Source organism: Gadus chalcogrammus, chromosome 23 (genome assembly GCF_026213295.1).
Source record: "Gadus chalcogrammus isolate NIFS_2021 chromosome 23, NIFS_Gcha_1.0, whole genome shotgun sequence".
Lineage (NCBI taxonomy): Eukaryota > Metazoa > Chordata > Actinopteri > Gadiformes > Gadidae > Gadus > Gadus chalcogrammus.
In genome coordinates, this window is record NC_079434.1 from 9055698 (window position 1) to 9078063 (window position 22366).

The 22366-nt window shown below is 44.1% G+C and overlaps 2 protein-coding genes across 3 annotated transcripts in view; both read right to left on the reverse strand.

The window, feature by feature from the left end:
* Nucleotides 1-10134, reverse strand: part of LOC130377174 (ADP-ribosyl cyclase/cyclic ADP-ribose hydrolase 1-like) — an 11473-nt gene extending 1339 nt beyond the window's left edge. Inside the window, exons 1-7 of one of the 2 annotated variants that reach the window (XM_056584196.1) lie at nt 9718-10116; nt 5986-6112; nt 4614-4743; nt 4340-4422; nt 1577-1650; nt 1016-1102; nt 845-928 (exon numbers count right to left, since the gene is read on the reverse strand). In XM_056584196.1, the coding sequence (XP_056440171.1) occupies nt 845-928; nt 1016-1102; nt 1577-1650; nt 4340-4422; nt 4614-4743; nt 5986-6112; nt 9718-9908 (776 nt within the window). In that variant the 5' untranslated portion in view covers nt 9909-10116. Of the gene's footprint in view, nt 1-844; nt 929-1011; nt 1103-1576; nt 1651-4339; nt 4423-4613; nt 4744-5985; nt 6113-9717 lie in introns of those variants that run through there. The other variant, XM_056584197.1, reaches the window with a different exon arrangement.
* Nucleotides 10135-17204: 7070 nt separating this feature from the next.
* LOC130377178 (ADP-ribosyl cyclase/cyclic ADP-ribose hydrolase 1) lies at nt 17205-21739 on the reverse strand. The gene is made up of 9 exons (XM_056584200.1): nt 21684-21739; nt 20360-20480; nt 20137-20263; nt 19424-19559; nt 18852-18934; nt 18354-18427; nt 18186-18278; nt 17886-17972; nt 17205-17466 (listed from the first exon to the last, which is right to left on the reverse strand). The coding sequence occupies exons 1-9, from the start codon at nt 21703-21705 to the stop codon at nt 17361-17363; spliced, it is 849 nt and encodes a 282-aa protein (XP_056440175.1). The 5' UTR covers nt 21706-21739; the 3' UTR covers nt 17205-17360.
* Between the last annotated feature and the right edge of the window lie 627 nt (nt 21740-22366).

A 22366-nucleotide genomic window follows, 5' to 3' on the forward strand; every position in this document is an offset into this window, starting at 1 on the left:
ACACACACACACACACACACACACACACACACACACACACACACACATCCCAGAAAGAGCATCGTAGAAAAGCACCATCATCTGGTCAAAGCAAAATCACAGAACTTCTCTATGCTGATGATCAGGTTATACTTGCCAACAACGCAGGGCATACTATCCATTTACGACCACACCTTTAAATGGTACGGAATGCAAATATCATATGATAAGACTGAAACAATGGTATTTATGAAGGATTTATGGACCAAGAACGTCCAGAGCTTTAAGTACCTGAGATATACTATCACAAACTCGGAGAACATCTGATCTTCCCTCCACACAAGAATTGGTGCCACAATCCAGAAATGGAATGAACTGTAACATGTGCTAATGGACTAGAGTGAAGTTTCTAACTACGTGTGTCCGATCTCTTATCCTTTACAGTGTTCAAGCCTAGGAACTAGCAGAGTATGAACTCAACAAGGTTGAGGTCCTATGGCACGGTTTTCTGAGAAAGTTGGTGCAGGTGGTTTTGAATGGAAGAATGCTCCAAGTCGGAGTGACAGAAGAAAGAATGTTGAGGTAAATAAATGACTGACACCGTCGCGATTCAGGACTTTTGCTACCTCTGAAGTATGTAGGTCATGTATGTAGGATATATTCGACCTTAGGCCGCCAAGAAAGATTTGGACTCGGATAGAGAGGCTGTTGGACATCGACGTTCAGCAGGCCAGGAAAATGATGATGAAGAGAACACAGTTCCTGTGACTGCTGGACCACAGGTTGAAGCCGGAGCGCCCCAAGGCCACTACTGTGCATGGCGGGAAAATATGACGATGATGATGATACACACACACACACTTACTCTGGCACCTCCTTGCAAATGTACTTGATGCCAGGTTTTAGTTCCTTCTGTAAGTTCTTTAAAGATTCATCATCACAGTTTGCCCTTTGAAAGAAAGAGTAAAATAGTATTTTTAGTCAAGTAGTTGTATATTTAGGAAGGATTATTAGAGATATTAGTAAAAATCCTTACAAAACGTTGTCCTTGGTTACCAGGACGGCAGTGAGACTCTTCATTCGGTCGGATGTGAACTTCTTGACTTCGATGCTGCCAAAAATACTTCAAAAGTGCAAACACAAAAAGTGACATTTCCTCATTGAAAATAATAGATACCAGTCTTAAAACAATTTAACATTGTGTCAGAAACTGCTGCGTTTTATTAGTTTGATACATTCTGTTTAGGAGTAGACTCTACTAGTGCTCTGCTGCCAATCAAATCATGAATAAGCATATTGCGTCGCTCCTACTTTTTGTCCCGCCCTATATGCATATTAGATTGAAATATTCAACATGTCTCGGAGATGACATAGAAAAGAATGCCAGGAACTTTTATTAAAAACACCCTGTTTGTAAGCCCTGCCTGGTTTCCCTCGAGCTAGGCTCTGAACATGGTCATTAATGAATCATAGCTTCAAGCTATGCAGTTAATCATCCCAAACAGCGTTTCTTGATTGTCTATAGATATGCCCAGGTTATTTTACTCTACGAGCTAGTTGAAGTGTTAAACGTTGTTACGTTAACGCGGTAACTCACCTGGTAGGGCTGAAGGGGGTATCTCTGGAGCCGTTGAGCAGGACGACAGCATCTCCGCAGGCAACCGCTGCAAACTGAACCACACGACATGTCACATGCATTGTTATGACCAGGGGCAGGCAGGATGGTGGTTATCAGATATTGAGTTCTGGGTTTGATGCTCAATGTCTGCAGCCTGTCTGTAGGCAAGGTACCCTTACCCCTTCCTGCTTCTTAATGTTATGCAACTTAAAAGTATCGAATTGAATAAAATAATCTGCTTTAGTGGTAGAATTCTTTGGGTGTGCTCATTGTGTCGATCGGTCAGGCTAAGCGCTATGCTAAGCTTACACCAACTTTTTCCTAAGTTACTGTTGTGGAAAGAACATCACTTAAACTTAAGATCAGGAAACCGTCTAATATTTGAAGACCTTTATTTATAACTTTAAGAAGGAAATACAAAAGCAGAGCTGGTCTGCAGAACACCTGCTTCTGCACAGTTTTATTGTTTCACTCTGTGATACATCCCATCAGCTCCAAGCCAGGGTTGTTATCAAATAATGCCAATGCATGGCTTTATCGACAACCAACTTCTGTAAGGTTTGTTATTTTCATGGTCTTCTAGCTGACCTTGGTTTAATCAGTACCATTGGCATACCTATTAACCAGTTCCCCTCCTTTAACCTCGCTTTCCTTATCATTTCCTTTAGCAACATTTTCGAACCATTAGGTTGTCTTGACCTCAACAGAGGAATTTCATTGTAAAAGGAATATAAGCACATACTGGTGGCACAGAACATCGTTTTATCTTTTAAGGGAGCAAGTGTCTCTTCAGGAGACTCACCAACCAAAGTACATATTCTAGAACGATCTAGAAGAACGTATTAATAAGTGCCATTCCTGGGTCACTACTACTAAGTGAGTCTTTCTGGCATGTTGCTTACTCAGCGGAAATTCCCTAGATTGATGATATGAGTAAGAGTAAGACACGAAGGCTCAGAGGCAGGAATCAAAGCTCTAGATGGGCAGGGTCGGTTAGGTTAGGGTGTTGTAGGGTGCAGGGGCGGCCCCAGCACATTTGGTGCTCTAGGCGAGGGGGGGGGGGGGGGGGGGGGGTTGAAGCGATTGTTGCGCTCCCCCTCTAGATGGCGCTCTAGGCGGCCGCCTGACCCGCCTGTAGGGAAGGCCGCCCCTGGTAGGGTGACTCCCAGCTGATCTGTCTCAGCTGATACCTGATTATGGACATCTCAGTCAAAGATATCTACAGGTAGACAATGGAGATAGGAGGGTTCGTCTGGAAGTCAAACACCACAGCGCAACATTACATAGTAATAAGACAGAACAGTAGAACAACAGACCACATCCCTCAACACCGCACAAACATTTCCAGGGCTATAGATGTGCTAGGGAAGCGCATTCTTGCTCTCCTCTGCTTCTCCGCTTCACAACAATAGCAGCTAGCAGCTCTAGCGAGTGGGACGCCACGCACTAAGGAGAGCGCTAAGCCATGCGCTGGACTATGCACCTCCACTCAGAACAACAAACAAAGAGCTATTGACAGGGAGTCAGGCGGAGATGGCCTCTCCTTCTCCTCTCTTCCTCTCCTTATTCTTCTTCCATAAAGTAAGTCCCCGACCAAACTCTAACTGATTTTTCTCCACAGTCTTCCTACTTAGGTACTGATTTATTAGAATTGCAATTGTACTGCAGTGCATTTATAATAAATGCACATATATATGTGTATTAAGGGTGGAACGTTTCACAAAATTCTCGATTTGATTCATATCACAGTTATGGGGGTCATGGTTTTCGGTTAGGTACGGTACGTTTTCGGATCAAGCAGGGGATGACACAAGTGGCTATAAAAACATGTTTGATATATATATGCCCTATAATAATGTATATTTTATAGGATTGTCCCTCAACAATGTGATAGAGGGGCTGCCCCACTGTGTCACATTTGAATGGGCTGTAGCAACTTCTGAAATGGTCAAATCGGTTAAAACCCTTGCTTTACTGGAATAACGCTTCAAAACTGCAATATCACGTAAGTGATGTGTAGAGGAAGTCAGCGGCCTTTGGATCCACTCTTGGTCTGAGTCTGACTCGGTAAAAGCAGAGCTTCAATGTAAAGCGGGTGGGAACTGCGCTGCCCTCAACCACAGAGCACTGCAGAGGTTTGTGCAGTCAGTCCAGTGCATAGGTGGATGCGCCCAAACACCCCAACATATAACAGTTTCAGCTGGTTCCATGTTGCAAGGGGTACCGCAGCCTCAAGGCCTGGACCAGCAGGCTACTAGACATATCTTTCCACCAAGCAACCAGGCTCATACAGAGTGGACTCTACCGGCCTGTGTCCTGCTGCCTGTTCCTTATTCCTTTGCACAATCGCTCTGTTAAGGTATTCAAAGAGTACCTGTGGATACCTCTTCTTATTCTAGGGTTCAGGAATTAGTATTATTTTGTATTAGTAATGCTTATAGCTCAGCCCCTGATTGCACAAAAGTTTTAAAATAAGTAGATACGTTGTTTTACACGCTGGATAGTTATGCTTCTTGTGCCCATAATGTCTCTCATGATAGATTTCTCTGTACCGTGAAGATTTTAGTGTTCGCTTGAACACAAACACAATATCAAGATCGCTTGAATCTTGATATTGTCTTGTGAAGAACGTTGAAAGCTTCTATTGAATGGGGCTACGCAAGTTTTAGCTATGCTATATTTATCTTATCCACTCCAATGTAGGCCTAAACATTGTGAGTCAACTGTCTCGTGTTGACGTACCTCAGCAGACGCTCTGCTCCAGAAGGATCTGACTGGGTTGTTCTCACATTCAGACCAGCCGGGACACCCAGAGGTGAACGTTTCTGACACAAGAGAGGCAGAGTGACAGACCAGAGCATGAGAATCAGATGTTTCCAGATCATTGAACAGGATATTAGGGAGCGGGACTAAACATAGGCTCGCTGTGTATATATATATATGTATATCTATATATATATATATACATGTTGTATATATAGACTGTAGTATTATATATATGGTAGTGGTGTCTTACCGTTGCTCCCCTCCTTCCCACACCAGGTCTTTCCGTCCAGTACAGATCCCAGCATGGAGTCCTCCATCGTCTGGTAGCAGCCCTCTGACACCTGGTGGGCCACCTCCTTGGTCCCGCTCCAAAACAACATCTGGGACACACACACCACGTCCTCGTAAAACACACATGCATAAAAAAATAATATAATAATATATATATATATATATATATATATATATATATATATATATATATATAAAAAAATACATCCATACATCCATCCATACATCCATCCATACACTAGGGCTGTTAAAATGAGCACGATAATAACGCGTTAACGCAATCTTATCTTAATAAGACAATTCCCAAATCTATTTGAATTTAACTACAGTAACAACTGTTGGTTTACAATTGTATTAAGTACCTGCATGTTTACAATTCCCAACTCTGTGGTGGTCCATTACATATTCAACCCACACGAGTCAATAAAACTCCCTCAAGATCCCTTGGTCTAGTTTTTGCTTATTAAGTACATTTTGTATGAATGATAATGTGTCATTCCATTTGATAATACTATGCAATTAATCGCTATTAAATGCTTTAATCGTTTAACAGCCCTAATATATATTCATATATACATACATGCATACACACACGCACACACAAACACAAAGGCACATAGGCAGAGAGCCTACTCTTTTCTACAGTTGGACAAAAATGGGGAGTTGACAGCTGCACTGCTCTCTCGGTTCTGTCATCCTCCTCCACTAACCGCAACTAAATATTTATAATTTGTAAGCTTTATCGCTTGTTTAGAGGGGAAGCAAGCTGACCAAATAAAGATCATTTGCAAGCGGCGGTTGAGATACAGACTTGTTAGTCACAGTCTCAGCCCCCTCTCCCCAGAGGACAGGATACAAAAGATGCGTAAGCTCTATCCAAATGTGTTGTTTTGTAATCCAAGCTAAAGTTCGTTAAAATGGGAGCAGGTCATTATAGTATGGCTGAGCAGTAATAATTCATTCATACTCTATTTAAACCCTAAAATTAGTAAAACAATGCTTAGAAATGTGACAATTTAAAGGCTTACGTTTCTTATCCATCACTCCTTTGTACAGAGTGACACCATGTCACTCATGCAGAACACAAAATGTCACCTTTTAAAAAGGACTGTCTAGGGTACACAGTAGTTTGCATTAAAGTTATAATATCAACTAATTAAATACACTAAATCGATTAAAATACAGCTACTCACTGACTCACTTAACATACATAGCTAGCTATGTCCAGGAATTGGAACAATGAATAGAGGACCCCTGTTTATGAACGACCAGCCCTGTGTCTAGCCTAACCATGAGTTAGAGACAGGTAAAGTAGTGCTCAGGATATTTACCCGGTTGCACGCAGGCTGCGGAGGCGCGACGGACAGCAGGTGATCGTAGGCCTGCGGCGGGACCTGACAGGGGTCCCGGCCCACGTACGCTTGCTCAAAGGCACTCCAGACCTCCACACAGTCGGTGCTTCAAACACAAACAGAGACTGGTTAGTGTAAGGCAGACCATGAACATGGTCTGCAGAAAATCTATATTGTATATCGACTTGTTGTAGGGATTGATAAAAGATCACACCCGTTAATTGCATAATTTGATATTCGATATTTTGCAATATCAAAAAATAGTAAAATATGCAGATACAAACCAGGCAGGATATTCTCGGCCTATTATTTGTCTAGATATTTTATTGGAATAGAGAAAGAGCTTAGATCACTTAAAAATAAGTCAAGGATAAAATAAATCCTAAAAAGTAGGACCACAGAATAGAAGGGAGACAGGAACCACTGCCCATAGAATATTGGATCTGCAAAGGACAAGTCAATATAAGGCATACCTAGTCAGAACCCCTGGGTGTGGGATCACTTTACCTTAAGCTTCATCATGCAGAGGAACCATGTATGACATTATCCAAATGTCAACAAAGAGTATAAATACATAGAACCTGTTTTGACACGTTCTTGGGCCATTTACAGATCTTGTAAAAAATTGTCTTTATTTGGATTTCTTCAGCGATTTTATTATGGTAAATCAAGGGCGTAACCATGGTTTAGACATTGGGGGGGTCCAATTTTTTATTATTATTTGTTAAGTGCATTGCCTACAATTCTATATTTATATATGAAAATGTGGACATTTAGAACATAGTTTCGAGGACTACATTGACCATTTGAATTCACATCTAAAGGAATAGTGTAATAATGTAATGTCTGCCCCGCCCCCCCCCCCCCCCCCACACACACACACACATACACACACACTTTGTTTTGGTTAGCTGCTTACTGACCTTAAACACACCTACCAATTACAATTATGCTCTTCCAGTAGTACTGTAGCAAAAAGGATAGCTTCCAATGGAAAAATACCACATACCCATGACCACATGTCATTATGTTATCAGAAGAACAGTGGCTGACCTTCGTGATAATTTTGGTCTATATATTCTGCTTGTATTAGAAGTAGGCTACTTTTATGTATTGCTGACATGTAGGCCCAGGTTATAAACAATGTTGTAAGGCTGTCTAGTCTCATATTCAAAATTCTCACCTTATCACCTGCCTGTCCAGAGCATGTCCCTGTCTGGCCACTGCTTTCAGCATGCCTGTCAAGTTACTTACTGTCTGAAAAAAACTGCGTATGCTTGCCTGTTGGTCCAGTTTCTTCTGCTTTTTAGGTAACCTCAAATCCTCCATTACTCAACTTTACTTTCTTGGCTCTCACTGAAGAAAGAGTGTGGGGTAACCATGACAACGCAGAAAGTCGCGAGGTGGTTTCAAACTAAATCGCACAAGTGTACAATTAGGAGGGGGGATTCACACACTCAACAAACGGAAATAAATTGAAAATAAATAAGACATAACCAGTGATGTTGATAGGTTTTCAATGTAGTGAGTCCCCGGGACCCACAGGTGGCGAGTTGGGTGGGTCCCTGAGAAATTCAATGGGTCCCGTCTCCCCAGTTTAAAAAATGTGCTTCTTTTTTATTATTATTCTATTTCTTAAATTAAATTAATAGTGTTAAACTCCTTGATGGTGGTATGATATGGTTAGAGCTGGAGTACTCAACCGTTCTCAGCCGGGCCATTTTTACTTACTCCTAGCGCCGCAAGAGGGGTCAAATGACCCCTAAGTCATTTTAATGAGGCTGTGCATTTGCACATAATGATCACTAGGTGGCGCCAATGAGCTATTACCGCGCGAGCGCCACATTTGTGTGTGTGTGTGTGTGTCACAAGTAGATGCGCAGAGGGTTGAAACAGCGCTTGTCCGATCTGCTCACAAGAAGGTTTCTTTGGCCAGTTACTGTGATTAAACACGAGTTGTTTAATGTTCACAATGTATCGTTTTTCATGGGGAAAATGAGATGCGTCCCCGGGACGCATGGATAGTGAGTTTAGTGCGTCCTTTCAGATTTTAATGCGTCAGGGACGCAGGACGCGTACCTAGCAACATCACTGCATAACAAGAGACCGATCCATTGACAGGGTTCATAAAAAGAGAACATATATTTTACATTTTATCCTGCTGAATATTGGGGGGGACAGGTTAGTATTTTCTCAACATTGGGGGGGACACGACCCCCCCAAAGAATGCGTGGTTACGCCCTTGTGGTAAATACTCCAGTGCGGCAAAATAGTGAGAAAGTGACACTAGAGCCAGTTAGGCTGTTCTCCTTGTGGTGACCGACCAGGACGTGAGCAGGTCGGACAGCCACGAAGGGTTGAGGTGTGGTGTGTGCGAGTTAAACGGGAACGTGGACTGAATGAACTTCATAGTTAATTCATCCCTTATAAAGCAAATGTGTACTACATACATATAGATGTATGTAGTAGCCTACACATTTTTTTGCAATTCATAATCTATTCTCAATTATTGATGCAATAAAGGTTTATAAATATAATTTAGAGAGCGTCAATTGATGATACACAAACTGTTTCAGGGTGTTAATGCTTTGCACGCATGTAGGCTAGATAAATATGCTGCATTTCACGATTAGATGAGTTTGTGAGAGAGAGATGTGTGAAAGTTATCTAAAGTGCTTGAAACCCGACCAAACTGCGACGCTGTCACGCGGATGATGTCCGAGCCTCAATTGTCTTCTCCGAATATTAAGTCTTATTCCATGGGCACAGATTTGACTCAGAAGATATTCACTAAGGAGAATTTCGCTGACGGTCTGAACTTGGAGCGACTCCAGGCGCTAATGGACTGGTGTGATCTCAGCCCGGGACTGACGCCAACATACAAGGATGAAAGTGAGGGCTGCAGGAGAAGCCGTGCAGGGACGATAAGATCACTTCGCTTTTTGAAAACAACACTACACACAACTACAACCTGGCCTAGGTCTCCCACACTACACTATACATCTCTTCTGTCCCCTGCACTGGTACACCCAAGTCCCTGGTAGGTTATTTCCTATCCTTTCTACATGGTTCAGGGCCCATCCTGCACCGAGGATGTCCAACACACCGCCCCTAGCCCGTCCTCTGCTTCATGCCTGCCAAACGCCGTGCTATAGCCTAGGCTACTCCATCATCAGGCCTACGTGAGCACCAGCAGTGCACAACAAAATCTCGATTGTTTTGTCCTGGCGCCACAATGAAAGGACTGACATGATCAAGAGATCCGATCCGTCCTCCGCCGCGGGCTGGACACTCATCTGCCACACTGCGTCTTGTTGGATGACCATGAAGTGAAAAACAATATCTATCGTGTTATCGCAGCACTTAAAAGCTGGTTGTTTTGCTTGTTTCGGATTGTTACTTAAATTATTCTTGCACTTTACGGGGTGCATCTTCATTGTTCAACTCACTGCGAGTTCGTTTTGACCAAAGCGTCTGATAAATAGGCCTACACATGGAATTGGAATAGACTGGAGAACGCAAACATCACAATACAAAAAAGTCAATGATCGATCAATAGGCTATGAATAGATTTTGATAAAGATAAAATGGATGACGACCGATTAAAATATGTGCATGCACTTGCAAACAACAATGCATCAATTCTAAACACAGACTAGCCCACATAAGGGAGATAATAAAGAAAAGAAAAAAGGAAAATGTTGGCTCTACCTTGTGTTCTCTGGAGTCCTTCTCTCGCACTCCTGGATGAACGTGGCCTTGAAGGTGTCGGTTCTGTTGCTCAGCACCACCGCGGTGACCACCACCACCACCACCAGCAGGACGGCCATGGCGCAGCCGCCAACCACACGCACGCGACGCTTCCGCCGCCGGTGCCCACCGCGGATCGGGTCCGATTCCATCAAGCCTGCGTCTGAACTCAACCCGTCAGCTATCTGGAACGCGACAGTCCTTAAAGTGGACGCGCTCGAACTTCTCTGCCTGTTACTTTCTGCTCCTCGCTCGCTTGTTGCTCCTCCGAGTCTATTTATACGGGCGCGCTCCCTGGAATAGCGCCTAAAACAAGCGTGCGCACGGCTGCTATGTGGGAGTTTTTCCCACACAGAAAATAAGTGAAAGTAAATCATTGATCTGAATGGTACTGACCACATATAGGCCTACAGGCGAGTTCCTCAACACAAACGCCTTTTATTGCATTCATAGTTGTAAACCTAATTCATATAGGCTACCTATGCTCTCTGTCAGTGGCATGCACAGGTAGACCCAAGGTGGTGCTATAGCACCTGCCCTTTGCCCCCTGGCCCAATGAAGTGCCCTTTTGAAAAAACAAAAAAAATCTGAAAGTTCGTTTTTTTTTGTTGTTTTTTTACAGTATGTATCTGTATGTGGCCCATGCCGACATTATCATCTATGAATTGTCGACGATTCTAAACGTGTGATAATAATGCCCCAATAAATATGACCCGCCCCCCACACCTACTCCCCTGCCCTGCCCAACCAGCAAGGTAACACATAAATGAATTGAGTGTATTGTTTGCCCCCTAAGCCTCAGTTGCCAAGCTATAACTTGCATTTATGGAAAAGGGGCATGTTCATGCGTGCCGCTAGACAACGTCCTCGTACCTCCGAGACGGATGGATAATAAAACGCGCCATAAGAAAGTTTGTTTCTAGTCAGGGATAGGCTACGTTTTGTTTTTTGTTTTGGCCCCAGGATCACCCGGAGGACAGGTGCTTGAGTTTCGCAATAAACAACCTTAACTTGGACTACATGACTCCTACTGTTTTTGACATGGTACTATGTTACTCCCCTTACGGGACGTAACACCGCACAAAGTGCCCTTATTTTTCACTGAGCACCTGCCCCCCAAAATATCTGTGCACGCCACTGCTCTCTGTTATATTGCAGTATGTGATTATAGTCGGTTACAAAACGGTTAATTAAAGGAGAAGTTGGCTTCCGAAAATTTGGATCCAACAGTTCCAGTACATGGATGCATTGGATAATGCACCCCCACTTACCGTATAAGAACCTCCTCATTCACGAGCTCCCACAAACTGTTTTAAGCTTGGATATAGAAGGGTGTGAAAGGATGGAGCATGCTGATGCTCGCCTTAGCTATGCATTATGAGGTCAGTCCGAGAGAGAGTTAAAGCATAACTTTGTATTTTTTGAGCCTGGAGCTTATTCTCCTTTAATTTAAGGTCTTGGGGGACTGATGTTAACAACAATCTTTTTCTTTCTCTTTGAAGTTTTGTTTTGGGTATTCTCTTGAATGACGTGATTACTGAAACTTTTCCTGAGACGATCCACTGTATCAGCTCACGTGGCTGAGCTCACTTGGTATATGTCCATCCATTTTGAGTACATCTACTATTACTAAAAACATCTTTCCCATGACAGAACCGGCATAGTCGATAGCTTTCACCATGGCTTACTGGGACACTCACAGGGATGGAGTTGGGCACTGTGCTGCATGATTTTACCTTCTCTTTAATGTCAGAATCCATATTAGTTCACCACATGTAGCCCAGCCTTTCATTCTGGACACGCTGGGACGACTCTGTTGTTCCATTGGGGCGGCGGGCCGTCGGCTCTCTAGAACAACGACACAGTCTCCCCACAACACAGAGGCGCCCGAGTCCAAGGCCTTTTGAGTCTTCATCTAGCCTCGTCTGTTGGTGAGCATGACTCATGTCAGGTTTACAAAATATCTCTCCCCCCGTTACGTATGGGAGCATGTCCTCCACTTTAGGAATGGGTTACTGTTCTAGTGATGCCACTCTGTTTATAGTATATAGTCGCCACACATAACTGTATTGTCCGGTTTTAACACTGAGACTATTCGTTTTCATTGCAAAATGCAATGACTTTGATTTGAAAAAGCGGGTTGCAGCATCACTGGCTCCATGTATCTTTCTTTACATTTATCTTTGTATATGTATTCAGACTGATAGGACGGGTACCTAGCTCTGGCCCATTTGCCTTCTTCCATAGCTAAGCATACTCAGACTGTGACATTGCTAATACACTACAGCCAGTATGTCTCATATCTTAGTTTAAATCCATTTACTTTCAAATACTGCGAGAGAGGAGGTACTTTGGGAATAGTTGTGTTCATATTGTGAATAGTAAAGACATCCTCACTAATCTCTTCCTCTTCCTGTATGAAGTGTGTTTCTTCCACATCTGACTTGGAAGTAGTCGTTGTATTTTCCCCTTTTTCCTTCCTTATTTGGACCTATATGAAAATGCATAATATTTGGGGCTGTATAATAGGAGTGTTATTCATACTTGGCTTTGGGAAAAACCTACTGTGTGTGAGTTATCAGTGTGCACAGGTTAAACCAGCCATCACCACCCATGGCAACATGGAGCACCAGCGCCATGAAGCATTGACAAACTACAATCAACTATAATATATTTTCACCTCAACACCTCAACCCAGCGTCCTTGTGTTTAGAGGAGCCCAACCAAGGTCACCTAGGAGGCGCGTGGTAACACTGGACATTGTTACCCTGGCGCCCAATATGGGCCCTCTCCAGAATGCTTATGACCCATAAGGGCTGTCACAGGACGCATTGGGTCACCCGCAAAAAAATTATGGGAGAAGTAGCCTCCCAGCTCCAGCCTTTTTCCCCAACAGTGCAGTGGAGGACGGGGGAGGACGGGGGAGGACGGGGGAGGCCGCGCAGCAAGCAAACATGGCAGCCGTCTGTGGCTACCCAAACCTGCCGTCAGCCAACAGCAGCCTGGGCAAAGCCACCCCTCTGCCAGCCACCACGCCAGCCCAAGGCCCCATGCTCCACGAGGGAGACGCGGAAATGCCCTGAGAGAGGGTATCTCTACCACGGGATGTTTCTGGTCCTCTGAGGAGCTTCCACCACCACCCAGCCCGTCCAGACAGCCCTGCCACCGCCGTGTCCACCAACTCTGGTCTCCAGGGGGGGGGGGGGGGTGTTGGCAGGTCATCCTGGGGAGGTGTGAGGACAGTGGAGTTTGGGGGTTGTTCTAATGGTAACCCTGGTCAGAGTTCAGTGTTTTGGGGGGGAGGTGGATGGGGAGAGGGATGCAGGCGTGCGTGTGTGTTTTGAATGGTAGTTGTTTCATGCAGCCCCTCACCTGGCTGACTCTGATTGGGCTCTAGAGCTGGGTGAGGCTGCACACCTGTCGCACATTGAGTCATCAATGTGCCCAGGGTGAAACCAGCCATCGCTACACACACTAAGGCCCCGTTTACACGAAGGGAAAACGCAGATATTTTCACATGGTTTGGCCTCTCATTTACACGAAAACGCTGTTTTTGTCACAGAAAACGATCATTTCTAAAAACTCCGGCCAAAGTGGAGATTTCTGAAAACGCCGGTTACGTGTTGTCGTGTCAACGGGTAGAAACGGGGTTTTAGGTTCTGAAACGTCACATTATGCGCCAGGAAATGCTTAACGTCATATGAGCGCCCTATGTTTACAGTTTGTTTGTACAGGAAGACGCTCGTGTTATTCGTTGTTGTTGATTCTGAGGATTCTGATTGGCTTGCATGGCTTTATCCTTCTCCCTACACTGCCGCCCATAGGTTTGGCATAGTTATAATGTCCCAACGGCGTATTTATCCGTTTTGATGTAAACGACAACTTTTTTGAAAACGATGTTGTGTGCACAATGTTATTTTTGAAAACGGAGGGGGGGAAATATTCGTTTCTATAAATACCCTGCTACGTATAAACGTGGCCTTAGGAATAGATCTCCTGCATTGCATCATGGAGCATAAGCGCCACGGATCATTATTGATAACTTCTACAATAAACCGGATTTAAAAATCAAACAACGTCCTTGTCTTTGGAGTAGCACAGCAAAAATCCCCAAGGTAGAGTGTGGCAGCCAGCCAGGTGGCATGTAGTAACAGATATTGCTACACCTAATTCCATACCTTTTAGGAAGGTGATGATGGTGGATAATTCTCCATAATCATGTCAATTTGTTATGGTCCCACAATCAACTCCTACCAAGACTCAACACGTTGCAGATGAAGAAACATCCCAATCAACTGGACCTAGTTCCTCTGGCTTGGAACTACTTTTTTCAAATCCACATCAGACCGCACCAAACCATGATTATCTGGGGAGAACCTTGCACTGCCTCCTACATGGGCCCGATCGACGCTAAGCTTAGCAATGCTTTCCGAACAATTGAATGGCAAACATTTACCTCCTACATTACTGGAGTGACCCTGTGTCTATATAGGTTTCATGTGTACAATGTTCAGGCTTCAGCCAGTGAAGACGTATCACATGTGAGATCTTATTCTGTTCGGAGTTCAGCGACTTGTGAGCGTGTGACCAATAGAGTAGAATTAGGGAACTTCAAAATGTTGACTTTAAATTTATAAACATAATTTGATGTTCATGATTTTTGGAGTTCAAGGGATAAGTGAGTTACTAAGATGCTGTGGTATTAGAAAAAGGCAATGAGTCATTTCTGAAACTATTTCCTGGTATAACAACCGCAATTGCTTAAAACTACACTGGTTAAATCAAGTGCTTCAAAGAAACAGTGAACCAGACACTGATGTATATATTTCTAACTTAGGAATAGCCTGGTACAAATACGCTTTCTCTAAACAACGGGCTGTCAAACCTATCTATGAACCCACCGACCAACCCTCCTGTCCCGGTCTCATCGAGGCTGTCCTGTCCTGGAGAGAAGACAAGAGTGTTCTCAGAGCCCACTGCGCTGAATCTGACTACCTCATAACACCGCTTCTGTTCAAAGGCCTGGGGAGGCCGATTTCCTTGCTCCACATTTGTTAGAACCGAGACGAAAGATTTGAATTAAAGACTCAGAAACACAGATGTGCTATTATTATTATGCAAATTGTGGAAGATTAGTGTGCATTTCTAGAAATTCCCCCGAAATAAATGAATGCAAAGGCCGGTAGACAGATATTTAGTTTGTTTTCTGCCTCCTTTTACCTAATGTCGCTCAGGGGGGGGAAGTGGTATTTGCATTTACTGTGATTCTATTCATAGATTAAAATGACATGGGACAGATTTGAAATGGGAGACCAACATGTCCTGCTTTATTATAAAAAATGTAGTAACATGCTCAACATACTGCTTAGACGGACACTCAATAAGCACCGTTATTGAGGGTCCTCAGTGCGATAGGTGTGTCGACAGAGTTACAGCAAATCATTCGCAGCACAGCCTCTGACTCCTTGAACCCAGTGGGATGCCGGTGGGGGAGGGGTGCTTTCCTCGGATGGCCCGCTACGACCTAGCTAGGCAGCGCTTCTGCTGCCCCAACTCCGCTACGACGCAGCTAGGCCACACTCCTCTATTGTCACGAACAAGAGGCTGTCTTTTGCCGTGCCAAATCCATTGCAACACCGCCACAGGGCCCTATTCTGAACTCCTTGGAGGACAGGAAAGTCATTTTGATTTGTGTAAAAGTATGAAAACAAACTTAATCATGCAACAGTAAGCACTCAGACATCTGTAGGTAAAGAAATGGCATGCATGTAAACATGTAGGGTATACTTAATCGATGGATAGTTGCCCGTTTGGTCCATGTGATCTTGGATGCCTCTGCCAGTTTATTTTAGGCCCATGAAAGAATGTCCTCAGCACAGCCTTGTTGATCAGCGAGGGAAAATCCTTTGACGTGGTGACACCACGTTGTGTAGCGTCCGTGGTCCCATAATTTGATGTCCCAAATATGGGGAAGCACCAGGTTCCCCACAACATAGGCGTTCACTCTCTGTGGACATAGGGTCACAGCACCCATAGGAACACCACCAGTCTCCTGAACCTTACAGCAGCTGGTTCACCCCTCCTGCTCATCAGACTTTGCCTTCTCCCCTCGTCTGCTCTTCAATTTCTCGGACCTTCTCATCTGTATACTTGGGCTCAAATAAACCAAAACTTTCTTCCACATATTCGAGAACGGGAGAAAAAGATAACATTTTTCAAAGTCATGACTTTGAAACCGGCCTGCGGCTCTCTCAAACTGACTAGAGATTCCACCGTTCACAACCTGCATATATCGCTATATCGTATCTCTCGTGAGACTTCAAAGCCCTTTTCCCCCAGACCCAAAAGGATTTAAAAATCCTTTAAGCTTCTTGGCCATTTGTATAGTATGTTGAGTGTGTGTTTGGACGATGAGCGGTTTAAGCAGCCTCAGCTGGCCCTAGTCAGACTGATAAGGCTCTGGGTGCAGGGTGAGGCTGCACACTTGTTGTGCATCCACCACTCCTCACAGGTTAAACCAGTCACCCCCACACACAGGTACGTGGCACCATGGCATTGCATGTATCATTGCCCTTTAAACTTGGTTTCAACATATAAACCAGTTTCAACATCACCCTGTTTCCTGGTTATGGAGGAGCCAGGAAAAGTCGCGATGGAACTTCCTTCAGAATATAACGTCATGCTGCGAGGCGCATTTCATAGTAATAACTCATTGGAATTGGGGACAATGGGGACAACACAGACCCCTCTTTCATAGAATTCTTCCTAAAATCACAAAATTATGTTTATATAATTTAATCCACACCCATTTATCTGTTCTGGGCCATCCGTTCCCTTCTAGGGAACGGCCATCCGTTCCCTTCTAAGATCCCAAAACAAAACAACGATTCTTTCATGCTTGAATATTATATTTTATTTTCTGCTAAGTCTGATCCGTTTTAGATACCATTTAACTCTAGACTACAACTTTAAGAAATGGATGACCCACGCCGTGAAACCGATTTTGCGTAGTTGCGTTTCATAGGATTTAGTGAAGCCAACTAATGAAAAAGATATCCTGAGCTTCTGAACCTGTTTCGTAGCACAGGCCCCAGGCCAGGGGCAACGTTCAAGGACTTCAAAAGAGTTTTTCAAGTCTCTCTTTTGGGCTATATGTTTGGGAAAAAGGAAACCAATCACGGGATGAACAAGTTGAATAGTAAGCTTCGTGTGTAGGAGCCAAGACCTATGTAATTTAGAGTATAATAAAAATTATAGTGTGATGTAAAAATACTGTGAATAGAATCAATAAAAACTGTAAAATTGACATTATCAATTCCTATCAATGAATAACATCTCAATGTGTGAATAAATCCAATCTTAAGAAGAAAAAGCAGTTACGATTTTTCTTCTCACGATACTTTTGTGAATCCACCCGCAGGAATCTTGTTGATTCCATGAAAAGCGGTTCGAAACGTTGGACTACAGAAAGAGACAACAAGCAACTGTCATCCTAAGAAACTTTTATATGTTTGATTTGCTTTAATTCATTTAGGATCCCAGTCATTGAGGCCGTGGTTAGGGTTGAGGACATCCTGCGTGCTGACAGCAGACTGCAGCAGAGCTCAAGGTCCGATGAGAGGCGGCCCCTGGGTCTGCAGTAGGCTGGAGGAGCACATCTGGCAGGAGGGATCCTCGGGGCTCTGGACGCACTGGAGCAGCTTCAGAGTCCTGTGGACAAGAATCAGACAGCGTTACTATAAGCTGTACTTCAGTAGACACTGTCACTTTAGGGACAACGTGATTAATGCAGCACACCATCCATTGAGATGTTACTGTTGACGTTAACATGATTGACTAGTTGATCGTTTTCGCCCTCTGCAGTCACCTGTGTGCGTTCATATATCCCTGTTTTGTGATTCTACTGCCGGGACACACACTTCTATTTGGGAACGATTAAGGGATTCTTCATTTTTTTACTTCAGCCTCATGAATAACATACAATATAAATCACAGGGAAGCCAAGGTGTGTGTTCCCAGCTAGATCCGTCAATTTACCCTTTTCAGTCAAAAAGAGTAATGTCTGGTCTGATCTGGAGGAAAACACAAGAACATGCAGCAGTTTGAATGCGAATGTTCGTTCAACCCACAGGTCATTGTCCGTGCAGGTCCATTTGAATCCCCGGAACTGAAGGATCTGGATCAGCTCTGCAACGGAGCCCAGACTGCACGACTCTCTGTCGGAGGGAACCTCACAGTCAGAGACGTTCCTCGGAAAATACCTCTCGCGTTCCTCTGACGTTCCTCCTTTCAGGAGCCTCGGAGGAGAATCCCAACAACCATCTTAAATATCTCTAAACCTATTCTAAATCATCCTCATCTCATCTCCGTCTCCGTCTCTTTTTAGTCTCAAACATCTCAATGAAGTTCAGGGTCATGTGGGGCCTCACATGAAAGGTCCTCGGAGGTTGGAAACCACCTTGATGTTGACGTACTCCACCATGCTAGGATTAAGACCGTTGAGTTCAACGCTGCCAAACATGCTGCAACACAAAAAGACGCCCAGATCATTAGAGATTGTGTGTATACAATGGAATCTCCAGTCAGAGGATGGTTACCTTTTACTGTTAAATGCGGAGGCGATGGATCCATTCAGTAGGACTGTAATGTTGCCGCAAGCGGTTTCTGCAAACTGACAACAACAGATTGAGCTCATTACCTCCACCATCTACCAATACAGCACCTCAGGATTCAAACGATCTTTAAAAAATAACGTTGTACTTTAACTTTTGTTTTAACAAGTAGTGTGTGATATTTATCTGCTTGTATCACTGAAATGCATCTGCCCGACAATGTGATTCTATTCGATTGACATTTAATACTCATGTTGTTTTTGTGCTGTGGGGTTGTTTTCTCTTTCCTGTCTTGTGGTCCTTCACAATGCTCCTTCCTTGTACACATGGATTGCTTTGAGGGTTCTTGCGACTCTAATTGTGTGATTACAGGCTTTACAAATACCAGGGACTTGACCTGACTTGACTACAACACCTGGTGAGGCATATTGCCGTTTGGCAGTTAGCACGATATAATAAAAATAAGTTTGACATGCAGCGTACATGCTGGGAGGCCTGTCTCCACAGGGAGTAGACGGGATGGAGAGGACACGTCGACCACTCTGGACAGGATTCAAAATCAAATCCTACGAAAAAAGAAACACAGAAACACATGAGTACCTCCAACTATACAGTCGACAGCCACGAGGTGACCCATTCAGAACAATGGGTCTTTGTACAGAACTCCTTCCTTCGGTGGAATCTCTAGTCGACCCATTGAGCAGGGCTCTGCATGAGTGGGTTACTTATGATGTGGTCTCCACGGCACATCAACAAAGTATCAGCGTGTTCTTTAAGGACCTTAGGACACAGAGTTGTAGTCAGGGTTGTCATTTCCAACATCCTCCATTGGAAAGTGACTAAAAAGATGAATCTAGTCTTGTCCTGAGCGATCCGATGACATCAGAAGGCTACGCTGTTGCACCGCGAGGGTTCAGACATGATGGAAGGATGGATTGATGGACCGAAGAACGGATGGATTCATGGATTGAGGAACAGGCAGATGGGTGATGATGGTGATGATGTCTAGATAGGGGGGCGGGTGAATAGCTCCCTCATACCCACACCCACTCAACCTGTGTGTTGGAGGTGTCCACACCAGTCCAGCTGGTTGAACACGTAGCCCACTAGCGTGTCCTCCAGGGTGTAGACGTTCTCCATCAGGGTGGTGTAGGCCTCCATCATCCATCTTGTCTTGCTCCAGAACAGGAACTGAAATCACATCACTCATCATCAGAGAGGGCTGTGGTAGTTTGGGGTTATGGTGAGTGTTGAGTGGCCGTGGGTTACCTGCTGGTTAGCATGAGGGGCTAGGGTTGTGTTGCCGTGGGTTACCTGCTGGTTAGTGTTAGGTGCTAGGGTTGTGTTGCCGTGGGTTACCTTCTGGTTAGTGTAAGGTGCTTGGGTTGTGTTTCCGTGGGTTACCTGCTGGTTAGTGTAAGGTGCTGTGGTTGTGTTTTGCCGTGGGTTACCTGCTGGTTAGTGTAAGGTGCTGTGGTTGTGTTGCCGTGGGTTACCTGCTGGTTAGTGTTAGGTGCTAGGGTTGTGTTGCCGTGGGTTACCTGCTGGTTAGTGTAAGGTGCTGTGGTTGTGTTTTGCCGTGGGTTACCTGCTGGTAAGTGTAAGGTGCTGTGGTTGTGTTGCCATGGGTTACCTGCTGGTTAGTGTAAGGTGCTAGGGTTGTGTTGCCGTGGGTTACCTGCTGGTTAGTGTAAGGTGCTAGGGTTGTGTTGCCGTGGGTTACCTGCTGGTTAGTGTAAGGTGCTAGGGTTGTGTTGCCGTGGGTTACCTGGTGGCAGGGGGAGTTCTGGGGCAGGATGCTGAGCATCTCCTGGTAGTCCTTCACTTGGTTGCTGCAGGAGGACTTGGGAACCACAGCCTCTTCAAACAGCCTCCAAACCTCCTCACAGTCACAACTACACACACACACACACACAATACGATGTTCATTGCATTGAATGTATAAAGATCAATCTTTTCATGACTTTGACATAAGACACTTGTTACTGAACCTGAAGGTAGGGTTTAACAGCATGATGTAATTGTAACATCGTCCAATCACTATAGACTTCAGATTGGGTGTGGTTCCGCCCTCAGATTTCGATCCACCGCAGCAGAAAAAAACAATAAACCCTTTCAGCCGGAGACAGGCAAACATTAAACTTCATACCATACTCAGATATCACTATAGATGAAAAGCAGGAGCTAAAGAAAAAGAATGAAGGAGACACGACAAAGAGGAAAGGAGAAAGAATGAAAGATTGTGAACATAAGAAACAGAAGAAAGATCAACTATATTAGCATTCTCAAACAATATCTTATAATAGAAAGGAAGGGAAGTAAATCATGAAAGAGCAAATGGGAGAAGGTAAAGAAAAGAAAGAAAAAGTGAGTGAAAGAGACGATTAAAGGATCACTTGTGACAATAGGTAGTGTAAAATTCCCTTAAAGAAACAGTTACCAGCGTTTAACTTTGACCTTAAAGAGGCGCTACTTACAAACAAACACGTTTTTGGCTGTTGAGGACAACGTGGTTTCCATGGCAACCACCTCACCTTTTATCATTCATGTTCCACAAGCTGAAAGGGTAGAAAAAACTACCAATTCAGTGTGCGCGCGCGCGTGCGTGCGTGCGTGTGTGCGTGTGTGTGTGTGTGTGTGTGTGTGGGATTGAAATGACAACACACAGCTACATCATGAGTGAAGATTACAACATATATAACACAACATAAACAATCACCAGACCAGATAACTAACTCACTCATCAAATAACCAACTCACTCACTCACTTGCGTACTAACTAAAAAATAAAAACTAGGTTGCCAACTTACCAACTCACCAACTCATCAACTGTCAGTCAGACTGACCGACTAACCATCTAACTACCTCACTAACCAACTAGACTGCTCCGGGCTTGTGGTTTGCTGCCCTGAAAGACTGTGCCCTTCGCAGGTCCAGAGGGGCTCATAGGGACAGACGAGTCCTTATATGCGACCTCATGGAGATGCACATGACTTCAATTTGGTTGAAATGGGGATGAAGTCACGGAGTTTCCCAGTGGTAGTCAGAAATCAGAGAAATAAAGGGTTTATTTGATATGCATTCAGTGCTAAGATTAATGATTTGTCCCATGTTTCCATCTATCTATCTCAAGATATCGCATTCAAGATACATTTAATCTGGCTAAATGGCTTTTATGTGTTGTACTCAGCAAATGTAGTGCAGCCTAATAGTAAAACAAATAATAATAATCACAGTTATGTGTGTGTAGATTATTTTAAGATTACTTTCTTGTTCTTTTCTCTTGGTCGAGAGTGTGGAATGAGATTCAGTCACCGTTGATTCCCACGTGGTGCATGGAGATGCGCTGGTTCAGCCGCGGTGTGGATGCGGGTCCCTCAGCCGGGCAGACGTTGATACGTCTTCCCAGGCAGGGCGCGCGCTCTTCTCGGTCACAGCAGGGCAATCTTCAGAGGCAAACGTCTTCTCACTCCTCTCTCTTCAAGACGGGTTCAAGGCACCAAATGTTAGATTTCAGCTTATTTCTAAACTGTTCGGACAGACTCTGCGTTGTGTATTTTCAGTCGTAGTAGTAATTCTTGAAGTTGAAATCAAAGCAGCTTGATAGGTTGGATTAGAGGGTTGAATAGCCTATGGTTTATTTTCCAGGAATAGAGCGAGATACAGATTTAGGTTGAATAATCTATAGTGGACCCGGTGGTCGATGACTTGTTCCTTGGCTGTCGAAACCCTCTACTCGTCGAACCAAAGGGTTGGGGCGAGTATTATACAAAAAGGGGATATATGAATAACAAGAGAACAGACGCACTCTCAGCATTGATAAGGTATCTGGCCCTTGCTATGTCCCGGAGGACCAGGTCGGTTCCTAGATTAGATTGTTCCTAGATTAGATTGTTCCTAGATTAGAAATGTGAACAAAAGAGAGACACTAAAATACACCAACATTCTACAACAGTTTCCCTTAAAATATTATGTTCGTTTTGCGGTCACAGATTTTC